The sequence below is a fragment of the Aristolochia californica genome, unplaced genomic scaffold (genome assembly GCF_029961685.1).
Source record: "Aristolochia californica isolate CCGP_79_NKW_82.1479 unplaced genomic scaffold, dmAriCali1.0.hap1 SCAF_13, whole genome shotgun sequence".
NCBI lineage: Eukaryota > Viridiplantae > Streptophyta > Magnoliopsida > Piperales > Aristolochiaceae > Aristolochia > Aristolochia californica.
In genome coordinates, this window is record NW_027181804.1 from 26,315,296 (window position 1) to 26,337,711 (window position 22,416).

Sequence of the window (22,416 nt, forward strand, 5' to 3'; positions counted from 1 at the left end):
TCTTGGAAAGAAAAAAAAGAATGTTTTTTACAATTTGACAATTACCATAAATATTTTTCTATTTAAAATTAATAAAATCAACATTAAAGTACCCAAATAAGCCTATGATTGAATTTTGATCACCAAATACTTAAATATTGAAAAAATATCTCTTTACAATCACTAGGTGTGATTCTCTAGAATTGGATCATAATCTAACATATAGGTAAAACTATAAATATAATGCATTAGTTTCCAAGAAAGGTAGAGACTGTTATTTTTCTATATTATTTGGGCTTTTGTGGGTCTACTAGAGTCATCCTCTTAACTTTAGAGGATGCACTCATGGTAGTATTAATAGGATTCAAATTGTTTTTTCTTTAAAGCATTCTTTTGTATGTTTGGACTAATTCATAAAAAAAATGTTATTTTCAATTTGAATTACCTAAAGTCCAAAGAAGAATGAATGTCACCCATCAACTTCATTCTTCATGACTTAAGCAACTTTTTTACACAAGGAGGTGATAGTAGAGCCTAAGGTGATGTCATCCGCTTAGATTTAGATAATCATCAAATCTTGTTCATGACTCATGATAAAGAGGCTCTTTTCTACCTATTTTGTTCTAAGAATTGACTATGTTATTGGCTCTAAGAGCCCGCTTCAAACCATATAAAATTTAATGCAATTTTCTCATATGGTTTGGATTCCTTAATGTATCTTTGAGTAGTAAATGATTAACTAGTATGACTTCATATTCAAAAAATGAGATTGGTTGAATCTCAAAAGAGGGTTTTACTGTTCGAAACACGACAACATGATTTACAATTTTATCTTGGTCTAAGTTTATAAAGTTTATCATCTACCCGTATACCTATGGGCTTTGTCGAGATCATCTTCATGCATCTATACTATTTTCCATGGAAATCTCCACAACTCTAGAAAGGGGATTGTTAAAAATTCAAAATACTCTTTAAACTATTGTAGTTAACAAGACAATAGTTACTTATGTTTAAGTTTCTATACAAGTATAAGAATCAAATATAAAAATCATGCATAGAATCAAATTCTCAAGTGAAAATTGATTCATAGTCATGAGATTAGATTCTCAAGATCTTGATAGAAATTAAAAAACACAAGCCTAATTTGCCTATACCAAGAGATTCTAATAATTATTTCATGTTCTAATTTATGAGAGTTTTAATATACTATCATAAACTAGGCAAACGACATCCAAAGTAGCCACACATAAAATTTCTCAACTAATCCAAATTTGGGCTACATAGACTCTAAGGGTAGTAGCACCTAAAGATTTTCTTATTATCTTCTAATTGGGTCCTAATTCATTTTTATTAGGCTTGAATAGTTTGTGTAAATGCATATAATTGCAAGGGTTTTATTTCTCTAATAAACTTACATTTTCCTTAACATGTAACCATTCTAATTCTAGGGAAATACCTAATTAATAGTTTAACCAAGTATTTCTACACATTATGACTTGCAATAATAGCAAGTCAATGAGTGTTAATTAAGCTCATTCAACAAAGTAGTTAATTTACCAAATGTTGATATTGTTGATCAAATTCACTTTATTGTGGGTATAACTATAATCTAAGTTTGAACTTATGACTTTGGGTTTGATTCTCAAATGTGTTCTAGGTCAAAAGTTCACACAAGTAACACTAAGCTTAGTCCTATTAAGGCTAAGATTTAGGTATTAGATTTATCAGACCTCTTAGTCCTCAACTGAGTAGAAACCAAGGGTTATATAGAATTTAGTTAATGTAAAATGTTTAACTTTCTAAGTTAGCTTAGCCACAAGAACCAAATTCAAGCTTGGTAATGAGGTAAGATTAATTAAAATTTTTAATCCTCATAACCAACTTGCATTAATTAGTCTTCATAAATCAAATGAATCACAAATCTTTCTCAAGCTTCTCAACCTAGAAAGGTTTGACTTGTTCTTTTAGTTTCAGGTTGGAGACACCTAATTTCCAAGGTCTCAGTTATTCCACATTTAACCTAAATCATTGGATAGCAATAAGCTTGTTTTATTTCACATGCCTTAACACTCTCTAAATCAATCCGATTTATTATAAGGCTAACTAGAGAAAATAAAATAACTATCTTGGAGTGTCGATTATAAGATTTCTTAGATAAGAATACTAGACTGATTTGCACCAAAGTAACAAATCAGGGATTCTCGGTTAGTTGATTTGACTCATAAAGGATTGTCCAAGGGTACATTAATTATATTGATTATAGGAATTTCTAAACTATTATGTATCTAGTTGGTGAAAGTGGATGCTTGCAACTGAGAACCAAATTCAACCCCTAATACCATGATGTATATGGTACCTGATATCCGATAATGATTTGTTATGATCTCTAGACACTCCAAAAGCTAAGATGCATAATCCTTTTTCAATTATGTATTCTTGTTTGAAGCTAAGAGAAGGTAGGGAGTGCATCAACACATGCGCAAGGAAAGCCACTCATCTAAAAGAGTTTCTCTTCTATGTCGTAGTGAATAGGCCTTATTTAAGGCTAATTGTTCTAGTTGGGCATGAGTAGATTCATATAAATTCCTCATAGTGAGTAATACGGAGAAGTATTTTAAGATAGGATTTCAAAATGTCCATGTGGACCTAAGTCAATTACTTGACCAATAACTACTTAATTTAACAAGTATGATCAAGGTTAATCACATTGCTACTAATGTGTACAACCTTAAGAACAACAAATGTTATTTGGGTTGGAAACTAACATAAACTTTCCTTGACATGTAATTGACTAATGATTATCTAAAGTTCCTAAAGCCAATGGTTATTAAAATGCTAGTTTGTATAGGATTTTGATTTTCATAGGATTCCAAGTTTACATAAACTAGTCAAGGATTGGTATATGAGGTTAAATAATTAAATTAACATTAATTCAATCCTCAAAACCAAGTCACATATAAGAAATCTCCGAATTGACATGAACATTGAATTTTCACAATTCATGTCCCATAAGCTATTATGATGATTTTCATTTAGTATATAGTTTGGCTTAGAGAAAACATTCCATTGTTCATAGATCAAGTGACTTTGGGAACCCAAAATTTGTTTGGGTCCCAGCATCTTAGTATTTGAAGACAGATTTAGGGTTCCCTTGGAAATCCAGATTTACTTCACTACATTCAACTTTGAACACTCACATATGTCATATAAGGACTACTAGATTTTCTTTCCATTTTAGTTAGGGGTGGAATTGAGTCGAGCCAAGCCTAATCTAAATACTTTGAACTCAAGCTCAAGTCGAGCCCAATTTCTAGCCTAAAATTTTAATCGAGTTTGACCTCGAGCTCGAGTCGGGTTGGAGCTCCAACTTACATTTAAAATTTTGGATAAAACACATATCAAAAAACTGTTCATAAAATTATGTATAAATTTTACAAAAAGTTGTGTAGGACCTCTGCATAAAATTGTACATAAATGTTGTACATAAACTGTTTAAAATTGTCCATACACTCTGCATAAAATTATTTATAAACACTCATAAAAAAATTTCAATAATCAAGCACAAAAATCTAAATTAAATATCAATATCAAATTTATAATCACCCAAACAAAAACTATTAATCCAGTATAAATTTATAAACTCCACCTCATTCTTCGTGCTAAAAAATAATATGCTAAATCCCCATTCACATGAGCAAAATCTCAACCTATAAAAAAATCAAAAGAATAAAATTTATTATTATCTAATTAAAAAAATACTCTTCCACTACTAATTACTCAATGTAGTTAAAAATATATTAAAGCTACCAATATGTGTGAAAGATGAAAAGTCAAAGTAACTAGTACGATCCAGTCATTATGTTACCGACCGAGGAAAAATCTATACCACTAATCAAATTCACGTGTAAAATTCCAATTAGAGGAGAAATTTCTAAGGACGAACTAAAACCTCAAACTGTAATTTTTCATTTGCCATTGTAGTTCTAACGGGGTCTCTTCCCAAATTAAAAAAAAATATATAACATGGATCATAATACATACACCCTATATGCAATTAAAATTTATTTTACTAACAAATTTAAGTTAAAACTTAAAAAATCATTTTTATTTAATTCTTATTCTTTGATACGAAGCAATCAAGATGACACCCACTTGAGATTTTTTAAAATTTTTATATTTATATTAACAAAATAATTATTATTATATTGTGACAAATATAATAAATAAAGAATAATATTGTAAATAACATAAAATTTCTAAAATACTTTGATACATTAAAGGTTGAGTTAGACTCTAATCAGTTAACTGTATACATTACAAAGTCTACAGATACCACCACTCTGTCACCTTGCTTTAGATGATAAAGGATAACTAAGACATATACTTTCAGTAATTATTTCTTCCAGAGAAGAACCTCCATTCAGATTTTTGGTGTGGGAAAACCAGAGTAAGCTGGTCTCTATCGTCTCTAACAAGACATAATTATTAGCAGTATGCAGGAGCTGTAGATGAAGAAATCCCCTTATCCTGTCTTGGCCTTTGGTGGTGAAGACGGCAGCAGCTGCAGAATAGCATTTAACAAATTGAAGTTACACCCATGAACTAGAAGAAAGCCAAAGCCACACAAGTAAGAGCTCACCTGATAACAAGAGATCAAAGAACTAACAAATCCCAGAGCTCCAGTTACTCGAGGAGTAACTTTCTTCGGTGCAAGTTGGAGTAATCCAACCGCGACCACAATGTCCATAGATGCTTTCACAAGAGCCAACGATCTATCATTTGATTGCTTGATCTTCTTTAGATATAGCTCATTCTGCAGAAAGAATTAATGGTTACTTTGGAACATGCAACAAAATCTGTTTTCTCAAACTTTAGTTGTATGGTTATATATACTTGACTCTTGTCACTTTGCTTAAGCTCCTTCTCTAGTTTCTTCAATGATGCAGAGAGTCTTCCAAGCTCTGAGAGCTGCAACAATGCAAATAACATTTTAGACAGCATGGAAGAATCTAAGGGCAAATTTTTATGCAAGGATAACCCAGAATTAAGATTAGTTCAACAGCCACAACACAAACATTTGGAGGCTTCTCATGGACTTTGCAGACATGAACAACAACATAAGGATCAAAAATGTACAACTCTTAACCTTAACTGAGAAATAAACATGCTGAATGAACAACTGGAAAGATTTTTGTGCACCAAGATTTGTTGCCTAATTTTGACAACATCGCATCAAGCGAGCAACATATATGCTATGCATCATGACTAACAAGAAGAAAAGTAAAAAACTCTTAATTCTTATAAATAGACCATTGTCAAAGCTTGGTTTATATTTAATTGACCCCATGTCCTCGTGCAAGCCCCATCGGATCTTCAAAGGCCTAGATGATGCTAAAAAGAGCACAAGAGATGTCATTTCAGAGAGAATTTTTGAGTTAAGAATTTTCCGAAGTGGAAAATTTATCTGAAGACTGCAGGAAGCAGTCTCCAGTACTACTCCAGAGTATGAGGTCGATAAAGCAACAGTATTTACTGCACTTACTCAAAAAAAAAAAAAAAAAAAAAAGCAATTTTTCATTGAAGGAAAAAAAAGAAAATGGTAAAAGAGCCATATTGCAAGTATTGCCACATTTTACATTTCTGGTGTAAGACACTTTTTAATGTGGTGTAGAACTCATCTCATTGTGAATTATTCAGTTTATTAGACAACAAGAAAGTGGTCTTCCTATGTAATTATGGCCACATTAGTGTCCATATTTAGGTCCAAAGCTCCATAACATACTGGTCAATATGATGTCCTGTCACAGTCAGTTTCACTCCACATTGGCCTCCTGAAATTTTGTACAGTATAACCCAATATGTAGTACATACCCGATATGGCAAAACAAACTCAAAAAGAAGTTTACTGAGCAGTTCTTGGGTTCTAACATATCATTTTCCAGAGAAATATAGAAATATCCTGATAAAATAGAGCTAGACCTGACACACACATGCTGTTCTGAAGAGTCCTGATGATCATTCATCCTGTGATTTATGAGACAGAAGTTTTAACATTCCACCCAAAGCAGAATAAAATGGTCAACTAAAACACATGAATTTCCATAACAAAGGAATCATTACTATAAAAGTGCATAATCCAAAGTTGCATACCTCAATCAAGGTGGTGCAAGCTGAGGAACTCATCCAGCAAAACAGAGATATCCGACCAAGCAGTTCAGTACGTTCTTTGTTCTGCAAAGAACAGTTAAAGCTCATATTAGCAATACAAACTACACTACTACCACTACTGCCACAAACACAGTCATTTTGGTCAGTATGACCAAGAAAAGTTAAGAGAAAAACAAAACATAATTTCCAAAATATTTGGAAGAGAAGAAACAAAAGAAACAGTTAATATACCAGTCATTTCTTTCTGTAAGTTAAAAACATAGTTATAAAATTTCCTTCGGTAAGTTAAAAACATAGTTATAAAATTTCCTTCTGTAAGTTAAAAACATAGTTATAAACAAAATATAATCCCGTTTTCAGTCCAACCTTTTTGCAAGTAACACTTGCAGAGAAATTTTTTGAAACAAGAAAAGATAAATCGAGATGGACAACACCGTACAAAGTTAAAGGAGCAAGTTACCTTATAGATGCCAGTTCTCCCTGCCCAAACAATTTGATCCAGAAACAAGAAAGTTGACAATAATGCATTTTTTGACTGCAACAAACAATTGTGTGAGAAAGGGCAAATTAAATAATCCCACTAGTACTTTCATTAAAGATATTTACCTTTCCAAGAAAAACCAGTGGAAGAGGAGTTCCTTGAGCAGATGGACTAATAAGAGCATGCAAGTCATTAACAAACTGTAAAAATAAAAAGACAAAATGTTTGTTAAACATAAGATTAGCAGAATCTAGATGCACATATATACAACATCTAATACCCTACGAAGCTGCAGCTATGACCTTAAGAAGCCGGAAAACTTTCCGTGCTAAGGTGGTTGACTTATCAACATTTTGAGCCGTGCCAGGCTGCCCATTGCTCAAAAATTTTGAACCATACTGTATTGCTCTGCAGATCTTATCCCTAGCTTCAGCCTTGTTCAAGTATAGAACTACAAGTCCAAGCTCTGTTCTGGCTGCATCTAATGAAGCCATCTTGCTCCCTGAAATTACCAGCTTCATTGGTGATAAAGAATCAAAACAGAAGACGTGTGCAAGCTTTAAAAAAACACATGCTCATCCTTCAAAATAGAAATCACAATGTCCACCTTTTAAAAAATGTAATCAAGAGCCCTAAACTGAGAAAATGACGTCCAAATCTAAAACATGAGTGCTGGAGATGATTTTCTGGCCAAACAGCATTCTTTAACTAATGTTATACCACTGCACCTTCCAAACAAATGGTTTGTGCAGAAAAAAAAAAAGTATGCACAAACACCCTCATCCCGAAAGAAAAAAAAAAAAAGAGCACTACACAGAAGCAGGAGACTTCCATAATCAGGATAGCTACTATCAACTGAGAGGCAAGAGTTTGTTGAAGACCTCTAGGAACTACCAGTGCTTAAACATGGACCCCACAGAAAACTACAACCAAATTCTACAAGTAGAATGTCTAGCAGCTCTCACCTAGTGACTCAAATTCTAAAAACACTTACAAAATAAGCTTGCTGGAGATCATGCTATAAAGATAGTATTAAAAAACAAGAACAGGGGCATTTTGGTTATTTTACCTTGTCGTTATTTATATTTCTTGATGTAATCTTATTCTACATGTCAAACTATGTCTATTGACCAAATTTCATGCAAAGGGGATACATAGAATAGGAGATATAGAGAATTAGGGTTTTCACTTAAAGTAGGGGCAATGTTGTAAATTATACTCAACCCTAAGCTAGCCGGTCCCCCATCTCAGTTTCTTTCTCAATTTTCTCTTCTCCACTTTCTCTCCCTCTCATTCTCACTCTTCAACCTTCTTTCTTCTTACTTTTTTCAGATAGTTTGCAAACCACATAACCTAATAGTACAAACAAGCTAAGGAGATATGAAGTAATATTTTATTAGATTAAGCCATGGACCTCCATTTTTTCTGTTTGGACCATACAACTAGGATCATCATTGTCATGATAGCTTCCATAGTAATGTAGTTTTAGACAATCTAAAAGGCAGCCCAGTCCTCTTCTTTTTCAAAGGAAGCTCTAATTCTAACATGGTTTTCTCTCTTTTTCTAATACAAAGTAATCAGTACCAGAAAAAATAAAAGAATCCCATATAATTGTCAGGAAAAACATATAGCAGTTAAAGGATACACAATACAGGAAAACATAGTACTCCTTTTTCATGAAACAGGTACTTTCATTAATTATTGGTATGTCTAAAAGGGCAATGCATCCTCAAAGACTAAAAAATTTAAAAAAAGCCACAGGAGTGTCTATGCAAATTGGCAATTAATGACTAGACAACCAAAAGAACATCTGCCATGGCATTAGCACTGCTATGATGTGAAGCCATTCAATTGGGAGGAAGCTGACCAACACTGATACCTACAGTAGTAGTATTTAATATGGTCCCTTTGACCACATGCCCTCAGAATTACATAGTTCGAATCATCTTCAATTCTTAACCAAGATAGTGATAGTTTGATCAGAACTCTGCATCTGACAAGCAGAGTATGCTCAGTCTCAGTAACAGCAACAATCCGAAGGGAACCAATGATTGTAGCAACCCGATACATCCTCCTAGTTCCATGAAGCCCAGACTCCAATTGTGTTGAATTTAGGACCCCTTTACTGAAATCTCGAGCAAGGTGAGACAGGGAGAAAGAATAAAGAAGAAAGAGAGAGCTCTCGGGTAGAGAGAAGATAAGAGGAAAAAAAACGAGAAGAGTTTAAGCTAGAGAGGAAGGTTTCACAAGATGAGAAGTGGAAAACTACTTCTTTGTTATTCATAATTCGAGTACAAGCACCTCTATTTATAGTAGAGTCCAACTACAATTAAATTACCATTTTCCTAATTACACCCAAACTATAACTCTTAAAGATAAGTCTATCATAATTAAATAACTCAGCATCATTAGAAGACTAACATAACTCAAACTCAAACTCTTTTATGATGCACGTGATCCTATGATAAGGATGTCAGCTTGTGGTTATCATAGTCGGTCCCACTTGATCTTCCAACTCTTGTGATAAGGATACCAGCTCGTGGTTATCATTGTGGGTCCCACTTGATCTTCAAATCTTCCAACTCATGCCAGCTCATGTGATGACCCATCATGCCATCTCATGTTCTCATGGTGGGTCCCACCAGCTTGTGCAACCATGGTGGGCCCCCACATTGTAACAAATAGGAGGTGCATCAAAGCTTAATTTCCCTTTGTCTAGAAATGATGGAGCCCACAAACCATCATCCATATTTTGGCTCACCTTCTCCAAATAAAAAACCAGAATGTCTTGGTAGAGAAGCTCCTATACCAAATGTGTACTTTTCCCTTTGTCATAGTGTTGAATTTCTGGAACAGAAATAATTCATTGACTTGATTATAATTATTTGAGCACAAGAATAGAGTAATGTGGAGCTTTCTTTTTATACGCAATGCAAATCCAGTGTAAGAAAAAAAATTCTTTTTCTTTCTTGAAAAGGATGAGGAATTTATTTAAAAATTAAAGGGGCCCAAAGGCCAACTAGGCAGGGAGCCCAAAAAGCTAGGCACAGAGGTTAACAACAAGATGTTGATTACAACTTCCACCCTTAGGAAGTTGATTTTGCAGAGAGCTTGGCAACAAACACGTGAGACAAAGAAATAATAAGCAAAGCTGCATATCTTGGATATGCATAAATTGCTGATCATATCTCCATGGATAGCGGAGATCACCTTTGACCTCAAAATGATAACCTTAGAATCGGCCTCAACAACCACCGGCACCAGAAAGTGCTGAGCATAGACGATAAGACCATTTAACAGGACACAGACCCTTGCAGTTGTGCAGCTCCCTTAACGAGCCAGAGTAAGGTAAAAGAATTCACCACTCGTGATCACGAGTAACCCCCCAAATCTAACATGACATGGAACGAACTACCATCAAAGTTATTCAACAAGCCCAGTAGAAAGAAAGTCCAGAACACCACTTGCTCCAACTTGCAGTGGCTGCTACCAGCAAGAGAGTTGCATTTTCTCACACAAGAGAATTTGGGAACTCATCAAACCCAATCTAGGTGATCCATGTGAGGACCAGATGAAATGTTTTTTCAATTACCCCATCTGAGAAAGATTTTCTAAAGAGGTGAAATCATTTGTCGCCAGACAAAGACTCCAGGAGATACCAGCAAGGGTAATTCTCCAAAGAGGGAGACCCATACTGGGGATAGACAGGTGCATGCTGTTGATCAGGTACTCAGAGAATGAGGTACGTATGCAGCAGTTCAACCTAAATCTTCTAATAAAGGAATCCACAAAACCTTTGCAACAGAGCAGTTTAGTAGCAAGTGGTTGATGGTTTCATCCTCTAAATGACAGAATTCCTAGCGGGAGGTTTGTTCCCTCACCTTTGAAGCTGGTTGACAATCCTACCTTTAGAATAAAGTGCACATCATTACTATCTGCTCCTTAACCAAATAGAATAAAGTGCACATCATTACTATCTGCTCCTTAACCAAATGTTAGCATCGTGTGGCTGGTGCACTGGGAACACGCATTAAGGAGAAAGGGAAGAGATCTGGAGCTACTAAGCCATCAAGATCCTCAGGAGGGTACCAACTTACGCAAACTGGTGCAAGAGGCGTTAGATGTTCAAATGCAAGAGAAAATGTGAAGAAGTCCCAAAGGTAGGTAAGGAACAAGAGATGGGGTATGAAATGTAAAAAGGAAAAAAGGTAAAACATGAACAATTTGAAGAACTTGAAGAAGAATCAGAGACGATGAACTTTCAAAAAGTAATGCCTAAAAGATCTTGTCATATTGCTGATAAGGCGGCTTCTAATGAATAGAGTATTCAGATCTATATTAGGCTCATATGAGCTAGGAGTTAATTTCCTGGAAAAAAAAAAGAGTATTTTGGTTATTTGTTATTTGTCTTTTAGTTAGCAAGGTATTTTCTGTCTTTATTTCTGTTTTGAGTTCTTAGCTGATGGGTACATTAGTTATTAAATTAAAAGGTCCATCTTTGTAATTTCAGCAGGGGTATTTAAGCAAGGGCCAAAAGTGACATTTTTTAAGAGAATAAGAGGTTGTTAGGTTTAATACCCTAATCTAAATCTTCTCACACACTTTGGTTACGTTTTTCAGTGACAGTTGCAGTGTTTTCCTCTCCAATTTCTCTGCTTTTCAGTTTAGATTGGATAGGCAAACCATAAGACAAAATTACAGAAATATTGTCAAGGTCAAAGTCAATTTGAAGAAAAACTTACTGGATTTCTGTTTCCCTACAGATCTGAAGTGAAAATTTAGTCTTTAGGGTGTGGTTTCGTTTCATGTCAACATCACAATGAAAATGCATTTAACTGTAATGTGCAATATGAGCTTGAGGAGATTTGGATGAAAGTACATCCCCAAATCATATTGTCCATTAGCAGGATTCAACCCTAGACAGCACACCAAACAAATAGTAACTTTAGGAGATCCTGAAGGTCATTCTTGCTTATATTGGACTTCACCTGCAATAAAAAGGCACAAGGACTAGGTTTTGGTTTTGGGGGGTGGAAGGGACAAATGGTTCTACCCAACTGCTTCATGGAATGTAGCCAAGGAAGCATTCATTCTTGAATTACCCCTGAACCAAATTGGTTACACCCCAAAATCCAGATTCTGTTTAACCTGGGTGCAATCAAACCACCAGCAGTTGGGGAACTCAGATGGCTCCATAAACACTCAAAGTTCAGAAATGCCATAATAATGCCCCCAAACCACATCATAATCCTACCAAAATTTTGCATGCCTAGAACTTAAGACGACAGGTGAAGTTGGGCAAAGTGGTGGAACCACATAAACGACCAATCAAATTTGGGACTCTAAATTTCTTTTTGAACCCTTTCGAAGTCAGGGTAATTAATTGTTCTGGCATCAACTATGTACGTCCTGCTAGCTAATTATAGATCCTTTCACCATGATTGCAACAGTAACCTAGTTTAAATTTCAGTGAAATAAGCCGTAAAGATTACAACAGATAGAGATCTTCCCACCAGAATAATGACAATCATTCAAACTTTAGTACATTTACCTAACATAAGGTAAAAGGTACATAAAAACAAATCAAACGTATGAACTTGAAATTTGAAGTCAGACCCCCTAACCTTTCAACAAAATGAATAAGTCAAAGCAACTATCAAGAAAGCAAAGGATCAAACATCACAAAAGGCTCTCAGACGAAAAACATCACAAAAGGAAGTAATAAGTTTTTCCCATATCTTATTCCTAAACCAGCTAAATAAATAAAAGAAGAAGCAAAGAGCTCGCAAAATAAGACCCATCAATCAATACCTCAAAAGAAGAACTCCTCGTCAAAAGCAGAACTTCCAAATTCAGAAGGGAGAAGACGATAGATAACAGAAGAACATATGGCAAAAAAAGGTGATAGGGAAGGAAAGGAGCCGAGACTTCCTTTTCTTTCAAACCAAAAAGCGAAAACGATTTAGAATAACAACAAAAAGGTGACAAAAGGTGGATATTTACCGGGAGCTGTGCCTGAACCTCCAAGATTAAGATAAGGTTGGCGGGTCTTCAAGGTTACCCAGCTCCAAGATTTTCAGTGGTTTTGATATTTTCCCTCAATTTTTTTTTCCGCAGCTCTCTCCCGGACCCAGCCTTGAATTGAATGTGTCACAGGTTTTGAAGAGAGTTTCAAAACAAAAGAGATTACATCACCCACCAACGAGCGCTGTCGGCTCCGCCCGTCTTTCTCACGCAAAGTAATAACAGAGAAAAAAATGCTAACTCTCCGGTCTCTGGCTCAACGATTCGGACCCTGCACCGTTCAACTCCTATATATTTGATATTTTCTCGAGGAGTTTTGTTAAATGGGTGGACTATTTTTAAATGTTTATGAAAAAGTTTTTTATACAAATTAGTCCTCAAATTATTTGATATTTATTTATTCAGTTCTATTATTTATTTATTTATTTGCAATATGCAGACATGAGAGGTGAGGTTGGAAAGCTATATTTGAGACTTCCCAAAGGATGCTTTTACTAATCATAGAATAAATTTTATTAAAAAATAATTTTTATGTAAAAAAATTATCTAAAAATGATAAATGTAAAATTAATTATTATAAAGACAAAAAAATTATTAATTATATTTAAGACAAAGTATGTATTTTTTATTTCGTTTTATGCAGTGGTTACTATCAATTTTTATAATATAAAATTAAATTTAAAAACATCAATAAAAAAATAAAATAAAATTCACCAATTTAAAAAAATCAACCAAATCACTGACTCGGTGAAGTGATTAGGTCAAGTTTAATCACCTTTAAGACAATAAATCCCCCCGACTGAGTCATTACCCAGACAAGGAATCGGATCCGATTCGAGTTTATACACATACTTTTAACAATATATTTCACAAATTATCACAAAAAATAGCATATAAATAATTTAATTTTTTTATGTTTCCTTTTGAACATTTGTATGCATATTAAAGTTAATATTTGTTCACTAAAAACTACAATTAACATAAATTTCTTAAAATAAAAAGTTGGCATAAATAAAAAAACATTCACCTTAAGTACTCATTATGCAAATTGATCTTATACAAGAGAAATACACCCTTGTTTAAGCATATATAAGAATCGATACTAAAACAAATTATATTCGTACTAACGAAATCGATCTTGTTGGATTCGAACCACCAAACCTTCCAAAGAAACTTCGAGGGTTCTTTTGATTTTGAGCTTAAAGATCCACTAAGAAAATTACAGTAGAAAAAAGGCAAGAAATCTAACAAATCTGCCTACCCAATAAAAAAATTTAACTCAAAAAGTCCTCATCTATGTAAGTCTCTCAAAAATGAATAATGAACTCTCCATTAAACCTGGAATTGAAGAAACTAAATCCTAATGAATAAATGAAAAAACTCAGAGAGATATAGAGATTGAGATATTTAAGCTTTGCTATATAACAAGCAATAATTTGTTCCATCGACTCACAAAATGAATAATGAACTCTCCATTAAACCTGGAATTGCAGAAAACTAAATCCTAATGAATAAATGAACACATACAGATGTATAGCTGGATTCAGAAGGTGTTTTGTGCCTCAGGATGTCCAGAAGATTTAGTGAGTGAAGAGGATGTCCAGAAGATTTTCGTCCATCTCTTAGCCTTCTCGTGGCAGAGATGGATTGCCGCGTGAGAGAGTCGAAGTCAAGGTTGAGGAGAAGAAAGAGTATTCGTTAAGAACCTTAACAAACGGCTGTTAGAAAACGGGCATGAGAGCGTCTGATTGTTAACTAGAATGAGTGTGCTCTCATTCTAGGATGGAGTGAACAAGAATCAACTATTGGGAATGATAAAGAAAAGTTTTTACAGTTCATTTTGGCTGCCCAATGAGATAACAGTTTTTACAGCAGATCATTTAAAGAAATAAAGAATTTAACTAATGAAATCGTAATCAACAATGAGATTCACTGGTGAGGAATTTCTCATCATCAACGAAATCGAAAGGACGAAAGAGAAGGATCTTATTCAAGGACCAACTCTGAAACAGATGTGGGAGGGATTAAAAAAGGAAGAGAAAGAAGAAGTTAATGATAAAGATGGAGACGAAGGATCATGAAATCAAATTATCGCAGTGGAAGCTTTTCAAAAGGTGGCGATGATGATAATACCGATAACCAATACAACAAGCTAATAAAATTTAGAAGTTGCACCAGAAGGTGCTACTAAGAAACAGAAACAAGATGGAACCAAACCAGTTTAGTCTCAGTTGTTCTCACACAGCTGAAGCCGCTCACCTACCCCTGCTGTTGCTGCAAAAACCCAAATGAAACAAAAGTACCAACACCAGAAGAAGAAGATTACTAACTGGGCACATGATCTTCCATTGAGATTAGCAGTTTCAATAGAAAGGGGAGAACAAGTTGAGACATGATTAAATAAAATACAAGTTAAATAATCACATCACTTCACTTACCCCACATACTTCGTTTCATGAAGATTATGAAACTGATACAGTAATATTACATAGAAGATCATGTTTCTATTTCCTGCTGAACAAACTTCGGAGCTTTCCTCTCTCCAGTTTCTCAAGCAGCTTCTTAGCTCCAGGTATCTCCATCTCACTGAGCTTCTTTAGATACCCAATCGCCCCATAAGAAATCATCAACTTCTTGCATCTTTTACTTGAAGAAAGAGACCCAAGACATGAAACTGCATACTTCTTTGCTGTGTTCTGTGGGCTAGGATCAAGCAACTGGACAAGATTTGGTACACTCTTCTCGTCCTTCTTCACTTCCCGACTGTTCTGTGGGACATTTAATAAGTAACAAATTGCTTGAGCTGCGATCTCTCTGGCACTGTTGGTTTTTGCTTCAAGCATCTTTATAAGAAAGGGAATGCACCCAACTTCACCAACCATTTTCTTAACCTCAACTGAACTGCATATTCTACATATAGCAGATGCTGCAGCTTGTTGAGCTCCTAAAGAACCTGCTTTAAGCACATGAAGCAAACGAGGTAGAAGACCTAGAGCAACCAACCTCTCCAAGGAAACAGCACTAACTAGATTTCTCAAAGCAGCCACTGCAGACTCTTGTGGTAATGGGCCATCAAGATAGGACAAGAGACTCCGAATCCCTCCTTCTGCAACAACAGCTCGTCTAAGATTCTCATTACTGGTTGTTAGATTCTGCAAGCATTCGGCGGCATACTCCTTGGAGCCCAACAAGATTCCACAATCCAAGAGATTAACCATGACCTTGATAATCCCTTCTTCAGCAAGATTTTGTCTTACTTCGGGTACAGCTGAAATATTCTTCAAAGCGCCTGCTGCTGCCGCCTGAGAAACTGATTCTCCCATCCTACAAATGTCAATCAGAGGACGCACCCCACCATGTCCAACAATGGAACGAGCTGTCTCAGATGACATGGATAACCTCTGAAGAGAAATTGTTGCCTTCTCTTTACCCACAGAGCTTCCTGATTCAACCAGTCTAATAATAGGTGGTAGAACTCCTTCAGAGACAAGCAAGTTCTCACAACTCCCAGATTCTGCAAGGGAACATATAACTGTCACAGCCTTCTCTCTAATCCTGGGAGAGGTGGCTGTGAGCAATTGGATGAGTGCAGATATATTACTCCTACCCATGACAGATAATACATTCTTCTCATCTTCCTTCATGACATCTACAAGTATATCAAGAGCTCGGTGCTTAGCCTCGAGATGGCCGATCTGAAGCCTTGCAAGCAGCTCCCTTATGTTCCATGATGCCACATCAGGTTCAGTAGCACGAGCTACAGATAACGGTAAAGTAGCCTCCCCAAGTACCCCAGTCTTAATCAGAAGCCCGCAGTCTCGCAAATTCAGGTCCAGCTTTGCTGCCAAGGCATCCAGATCACTCTGCATCTGAAGTTTACCCGTGAATCTGTTCTTCATGCAGCAATCGGCCAATTCAATAGTCTCAATTAAGCTGTTGGTCACGGCTTGTAATTGCTCCCTGCAGAGAGCATTCTTCGAGAAGCACGGATGGCTGGATAAATCAGACAAACGCGACGGCATATTTTCTAATTTAGAGATGATGGTCTTCCATCGGCCAGGAAAATTCTTTATGGCCCTCGCGCTCTCAAGTGCCTTGGGAACGAGTTCTCGGGCTTGAGACAGACACTCTACAGCAGATTGCTGTTGGGCATCCACTATCTTCTCACCTTCTTCAACCATTGCAGTAATCTGAGAATTCGGTACACAAGAAAACCCAGAAGCCAAGTTCAGAAAAAAAAACAGAGGAACATTGATGGCCTTCAAAGAGAAGGAGAAGTTACAATGATCAGCAAGGAAGAAATTAAAAACCTAAAAGGAACCCATGATCTGGGGTGGGTTTCCAGAATCTTGCAACGCACGACCGGCCGAATCGAAAGTACAAAAAGCAAGGCCACTGACTCCCCTACAAGAATTAACTAAGGAAGCTAAAAAACAAAGGCACCTCGACGGCTATCACCAGCTTCCAAATGATTCTCTGGTTACGGCTTAGAATGCTTTATTAACCAGGTGCTAAGCCGAATTTTCGCAGCAGCAAGCAAATTATGGACCCCTCTACAGTTTGACGCTTACGCTTCAGCAGAAAAGACCAAGAGCGATATGAGAAGCAATTAAATTCCTTTGAAAAGACGTACCTCTTTCGGACGCATTTATCGCAAGATTTGATCGACCATAGATATGGATCCAACGATGAAGTCAAAGTAAGAAAGAAATAACTTGTAAATTTAGTGGGTGAGAAGTGACCGGCGATGACAGGAAAATTAAATCAAACTGGGACCCTTTTTATGCTAAGCCAATCCATAAAGTAATCGATTTTTTCCTCTTAACAGTTCTCTCTCTCTCTCTCTCTCTCTCTCTCTCTCTCAAAGGTGAACCAAACTAACCGACAGAAATAGGATAATCATCTGAAAACTCATGTCCGGATGCCCCATGGTTCACCTACTAACCAGGGGCATGTCTGCAGAACATTCAAAATAAAAAAAGTTTAGAAAGGACAAAACAATTTAAACGACGCACTGCATTGATCAGAACCAACGGCTATAAATCAGGGCTAGTTCCCCTCTGTCCTCGGCGCAAATTTGAGTTCAAAATTACAAACTTTCAGAGTTACAATCCAAGGAGTTTTTTTTTTTTTTTTTGCTCGCACAGTTTCAAAAAGACTCGATTTCGAACGAGAAGAATGAACAAATACAACATTCAGCTTCCAATAATAAAAACAACAGTAGATATTACTAGCTTTGAGATGAAAAAATAAACCTTCCAGGGCTCCAGCTTAGCTTTACTTAATTATCAGACTTTGAAATGGTCGGTATAGTGTGTAAACCAAAGCGCGCTTTGTCTCTTTACCGACACTCTTTTTTTTTTTTTTAACAGGTTCTGGCTTCTGCTACCTTAAAAATCAGATTTTTAGGACAAATAGTTGCATTACGAATATACAGCAGAGAAAGACGTGGCTTTGAAGAGAAGATAGACGTCTTTCTCAAGTGAGAAATTCGATAACTCTCATGGAGTGAATTGAAATTTCTCCAACCGCAAACGTACAAAAAAAAAAAACAAATCGAAGAAATTTTCTGAAAAGAAAAGGTAGCAAGCAAAAGAAAAGAGGAAAAAAACTAGGAATATACCTGAAATCAGGAACAACTGCTTTATCAAACTTCACTCCCACTCCAACTGCAACTCGCTTCTCTCCTCTACAAGGCACAAGACGGACTGAAAAAGAAAAGCTGAGAACTTTTCCTCTTCCCTTTAAGAGCAAAAATGATGGAAGAATTGACGGTACTCCCTAATCGGTGAAGCGTCGAAGTGAATGGAGCAGAAAAGCATGGCAGCCTTCAGCTTCCGCTTCTGTTCCAACTGCAGCCGAACAAACCGAGACAGTGTAAGAACATTAACATGTTCAAATCCATTTTGAAAATACAAAAACAGAGGAACAGAGAAAACCTCCAAGACATCAAATAGATGAAACCAATATAAAAAAGGAGCAAGACCCAGATTCAAATCGAAAGAGACAATCGCATCGAATGCTCTTCGCCCTTCGTTCTTCTTCAAAGCAGACCTCTCCGACAATCTCTCTCTCCAGTTTTCATTCCATGACAAGGGAGGACCTCCCAGTATTTTGTATTTTATTTTTTCTGGGTATCCGTTTCAGGCTTCATTAAATGTCGAGCAGATTAAGAGATCGGACGGCTGACAATATGGTGGCATCAGGAAATCGAACCGTTATGACAAGGTAGAAGTTTGAAATGGATTACGGTAAGGAAAGCTGGCGTTACCGAGGAGCGGAGGTGGCATATACTGCCACGTGCAATGAGGAGAATTGTCGGTTTTGAGTTTTAAAAATGTTTCTTTTTGATTGGCAGGGTCGTATTCGATAGCGATATCTACGCGCTCGCCACCTCAGAAGCGGCAGGTGTGTTCAGACACATCAGACCAACTTCAAATATTTTTAACCTATCATATAGACTTAATAAAATACAATTCAAACTCAAATTCACTATTTAATTGTATAACCTAAAGTTTCATCATATTTAATAAATGTCAATATATTCGTTCATTTCAATCTATGACTTCAAGGCTCCACTATTTACTTCTAATTTAATTACAATAATATCATTATCTCGAATTTATTGTAATACCAAAATAATATGATTTCAAGAGAAATACTAGAAAGAGATTAGCAGTCTTGAGTAGATACCAACAGTAAGTCGATCATCCACCGAGCAATAGCAAGTTAGAAATTCTAAAAAATCATAACTATGAGTCGTGAATATCAATATTTGGTCACTATTGGATCACATATTCGATAGAGAAGAGAAGGAAGAAAACGAGAGAAGAATAGGGTTATGGACTTGGTCCAAACCCTCCCCTTTAAGTTTTCTTTATAAATAATAAAAATGTAATATTATAGTTATACTCTTCACCCTAGTAAGAGTGAAGAAGAGAGAAAACATAAACTAATTATATCAATGACACCTTAATTATATCATATCTTCCAACATTCCCCATCAAATTGGGAGATAATGACAATGATCCTAGCTGGAAACATATAACATAAATGTAGTAATAAATTCCTCTATCATGGTGCCCAAGGATAAGGATGAAATCGGGCACGTCCTCTCACAGGGTAGAAATCGATGATACAACATAAGTCAAAACTAACCTCAAATGATTTCGAACAAATATAGTGATAATAATCACTAAGGGGGGGTTAGTCAATATGACTCAGGACATGATCTTCATGTGCATCACTCAGTTAAAGTCCTGAAGTCGTTAGGGAGTGCCAAACATCATGTCATGTACATGATCATCCATGACTCAGGAGTTTATGTCCCAAGAGTAAACGGCGGAAAGTGTTTTCCGCCTGATTTTGAGAATCAAGTACATGACACTATCGCAGGGCTCTCTCTGCCGCACACCCTCTTTGCCATTTCATTCATGCAGCCCTCTCTCGTTCTCTACTCCCTCTCTCGTCTCCACCGTCCCTCTTTGGTCTCCCTTGCTACGGCGTCCATCTCGCTGCGAACGTCCTTTCGGCGTCTTTCTCTCCATCTCGGACTCCCTCTCCCTCTGAACTTCCCGCTCGATTTTGACATTTGGGCTTTGATTTTTTAATTTCTACTTTGATTCGGCATTGATTTCCCCATTCGGCTTTGATTTCAGCCATTGGCTTCGGTTTAACAGTCATCCTCCCACTCCTCTCCCTCTCGACCTTCGTCGTAGAGCATGGGAAGTCGAGCATCTGTTGCGGAGCTTCTCGGCCTTCTCTTCTCCCTCTCGGTGTACCGTCGGAGCGCCGCCTCTGTCAGCGTTGCATGCCGCCGTTGCCGTTACCCACTGGCCCGTCGTCGTCGTCGTCGTCGTCATCATTGCCCGTTGGCTCACCGCTGAGGATGATGACAATGGTTTAATTTTTCCTAAGTTACGAAAAATTAAACTATCTTCATAAAAATTATTAATTTATAAATTTTATTTATAAAATAATTATTTTTATTTATTTAATATATTTATTTTAAAATTACTATATTAAAATAGTGATTTAATAGTCATAATTAAAATATTGTTAAAATAAATATTTGATAAATTATTTTGGCATAATTATCCGATTGCTATAGTTAATTAAACATATGGTTTTAAATTTTGTGATAATATATTATTAATTAATAATACATAAAATATATTACGTACAAATATATAGTGTATTAAATTTATGATTAGATAAATTTTTTTTCTTAAATTATTCATTTTTAGGTTAAAGTATATCATATGTTATTAATAAATTAATAACTCAACATATTACTTTCGTTTTTGTTATTTATAACATTATTTATTTATTATTTGTAATTAATCATGCACGTATTTCATTGGCTCATGTAATTACCATATTAATGCATAATAAAATATCTAATTCAATTAATAAATATATTAATATATTTAATTATACATTAAATAACTTATTCGTGTAGTAATAATAGTTGTTTTACCTAATTTGGGGTTTAAGGATTATGTTGTAATTAAGTGTACTGTAAAGGTTTAGAGATTCTCTTGTTTTTTATCTTTTTCTCATGTTGGGGCACTAACACTGGAAACTGTTTTCCAGTGCACATAAAATCGTCAACACTAACACCAAGTGCGAAGATGATCTTCATGTACATGACTGACATGATCTTCATGTTGGACATGAATTTGAACTTGAAAAATCTATTTGGGGGATTCACACCCCCCCCCCCCCCCCCCCCCCCCCCCCCTAAAGTGGGTAATGCGTGTCATTCACAAGGAGATAAAAAACCCAAGAAAGCCAAAAACACCCATATATAAAAATGACCAACCAAAGTAACACTCCAAAAAAGGGTTGGCCAAAGGGGTATGTGAGAGTAAAAAAAAAGGACGATAGGAGAAAGACAACCAAAGAATAAGGGGGGGGGGGGGGGGGGGGTTAGTGCCCCAAATGGATTCTTGAAGATCAAGTTCATGTCCAACATGAAGATCATGTCAATTATGTACATGAAGATCATCTTCGCACTTGGTGTTAGTGTTGACGACTTCATGTGCACTGGAAAATAGTTTCCAGTGTTAGTGCCCCAACATGAGAAAAACATAAAAAACAAGAGAATTTCTAAACTTTTATAGTACACTTAATTACAACATAATCCTTAAACCCCAAATTAGGTAAAACGACTATTATTACTACACGAATAAGTTATTTAATGTATAATTAAATATACTAATATATTTACTAATTGAATTAGATATTTTATTGTACATTAATATGGTAATTACATGAGCCAATGAAATACTACATGATTAATTAAAAATAATAAATAAATAACATTATAAATAACAAAAACGAAAGTAATACGTTGAGTTATTAATTTATTAATAACATATGATATACTTTAACCTAAAAATGAATAATTTAAGAGAAAAAATTGATCTAATCATAACTTTAACACACTATATATTTGTATTTAATATATTTTATGTATTATTAATTATTAATATATTATCACAAAATTTAAAACTAATGGTTTAATTAACTATAGCAATCGGATAATTATGCCAAAAATAATTTATCAAATATTTATTTTAAAAATATTTTAATTATGACTATTAAATCACTATTTTAATATAGTAATTGTAAAATAAATATATTAAATAAATAAAAATAATTATTTTATAAATAAAAATTATAAAATAATAATTTTTATGAAGATAGTTTAATTTTTCCTAACTTAGGAAAAATTAAACCATCGTCGTTTTCCTCAGCTG

The 22,416-nt window shown here is 35.3% G+C and overlaps 2 protein-coding genes across 8 annotated transcripts; both read right to left on the reverse strand.

Annotated features, from left to right (window-relative positions):
- Positions 1–4,185: 4,185 nt before the first annotated feature.
- Positions 4,186–12,900, reverse strand: LOC137948343 (peroxisomal membrane protein 11C-like). 3 transcript variants are annotated; one of them, XM_068794406.1, is made up of 8 exons: positions 12,440–12,579; positions 6,931–7,130; positions 6,754–6,828; positions 6,608–6,682; positions 6,130–6,210; positions 4,873–4,947; positions 4,619–4,792; positions 4,186–4,540 (listed from the first exon to the last, which is right to left on the reverse strand). In XM_068794406.1, the coding sequence occupies exons 2-8, from the start codon at positions 7,120–7,122 to the stop codon at positions 4,502–4,504; spliced, it is 711 nt and encodes a 236-aa protein (XP_068650507.1). In that variant the 5' UTR covers positions 7,123–7,130; positions 12,440–12,579; the 3' UTR covers positions 4,186–4,501. The 3 variants fall into 3 exon arrangements, with proteins under 3 accessions (XP_068650507.1, XP_068650509.1, XP_068650506.1); XM_068794408.1 differs by lacking the exon at positions 12,440–12,579 and adding an exon at positions 12,253–12,364; XM_068794405.1 differs by lacking the exon at positions 12,440–12,579 and adding an exon at positions 12,632–12,900 and having other exon boundaries at positions 4,187–4,540.
- Positions 12,901–14,855: 1,955 nt separating this feature from the next.
- LOC137948189 (U-box domain-containing protein 2-like) lies at positions 14,856–18,723 on the reverse strand. 5 transcript variants are annotated; one of them, XR_011111593.1, is made up of 4 exons: positions 18,592–18,723; positions 18,276–18,504; positions 15,091–16,842; positions 14,856–14,926 (listed from the first exon to the last, which is right to left on the reverse strand). XR_011111593.1 is itself a non-coding variant. In XM_068794181.1 (3 exons), the coding sequence occupies exon 3, from the start codon at positions 16,831–16,833 to the stop codon at positions 15,157–15,159; it is 1,677 nt and encodes a 558-aa protein (XP_068650282.1). In that variant the 5' UTR covers positions 16,834–16,842; positions 18,276–18,504; positions 18,592–18,723; the 3' UTR covers positions 15,049–15,156. The 5 variants fall into 5 exon arrangements, 4 of the variants coding, with proteins under 4 accessions (XP_068650282.1, XP_068650283.1, XP_068650285.1 ...); XM_068794181.1 differs by lacking the exon at positions 14,856–14,926 and having other exon boundaries at positions 15,049–16,842; XM_068794182.1 differs by lacking the exon at positions 14,856–14,926 and having other exon boundaries at positions 15,049–16,842; positions 18,639–18,713.
- Between the last annotated feature and the right edge of the window lie 3,693 nt (positions 18,724–22,416).

Bases quoted from the DNA above. Each gene is read 5' to 3' on its own strand.
- LOC137948189 (XM_068794181.1), bottom strand. From the start codon at position 16,833: ATGGTTGAAGAAGGTGAGAAGATAGTGGATGCCCAACAGCAATCTGCT.
- LOC137948343 (XM_068794406.1), bottom strand. From the start codon at position 7,122: ATGGCTTCATTAGATGCAGCCAGAACAGAGCTTGGACTTGTAGTTCTA. The intron at 4,793-4,872 runs GTATATATAACC...TTCTTTCTGCAG, and splicing joins AGCAAAGTGACAAGAGTCAA to AATGAGCTATATCTAAAGAA. The intron at 4,541-4,618 runs GTGAGCTCTTAC...GCTATTCTGCAG, and splicing joins CTTTGATCTCTTGTTATCAG to CTGCTGCCGTCTTCACCACC.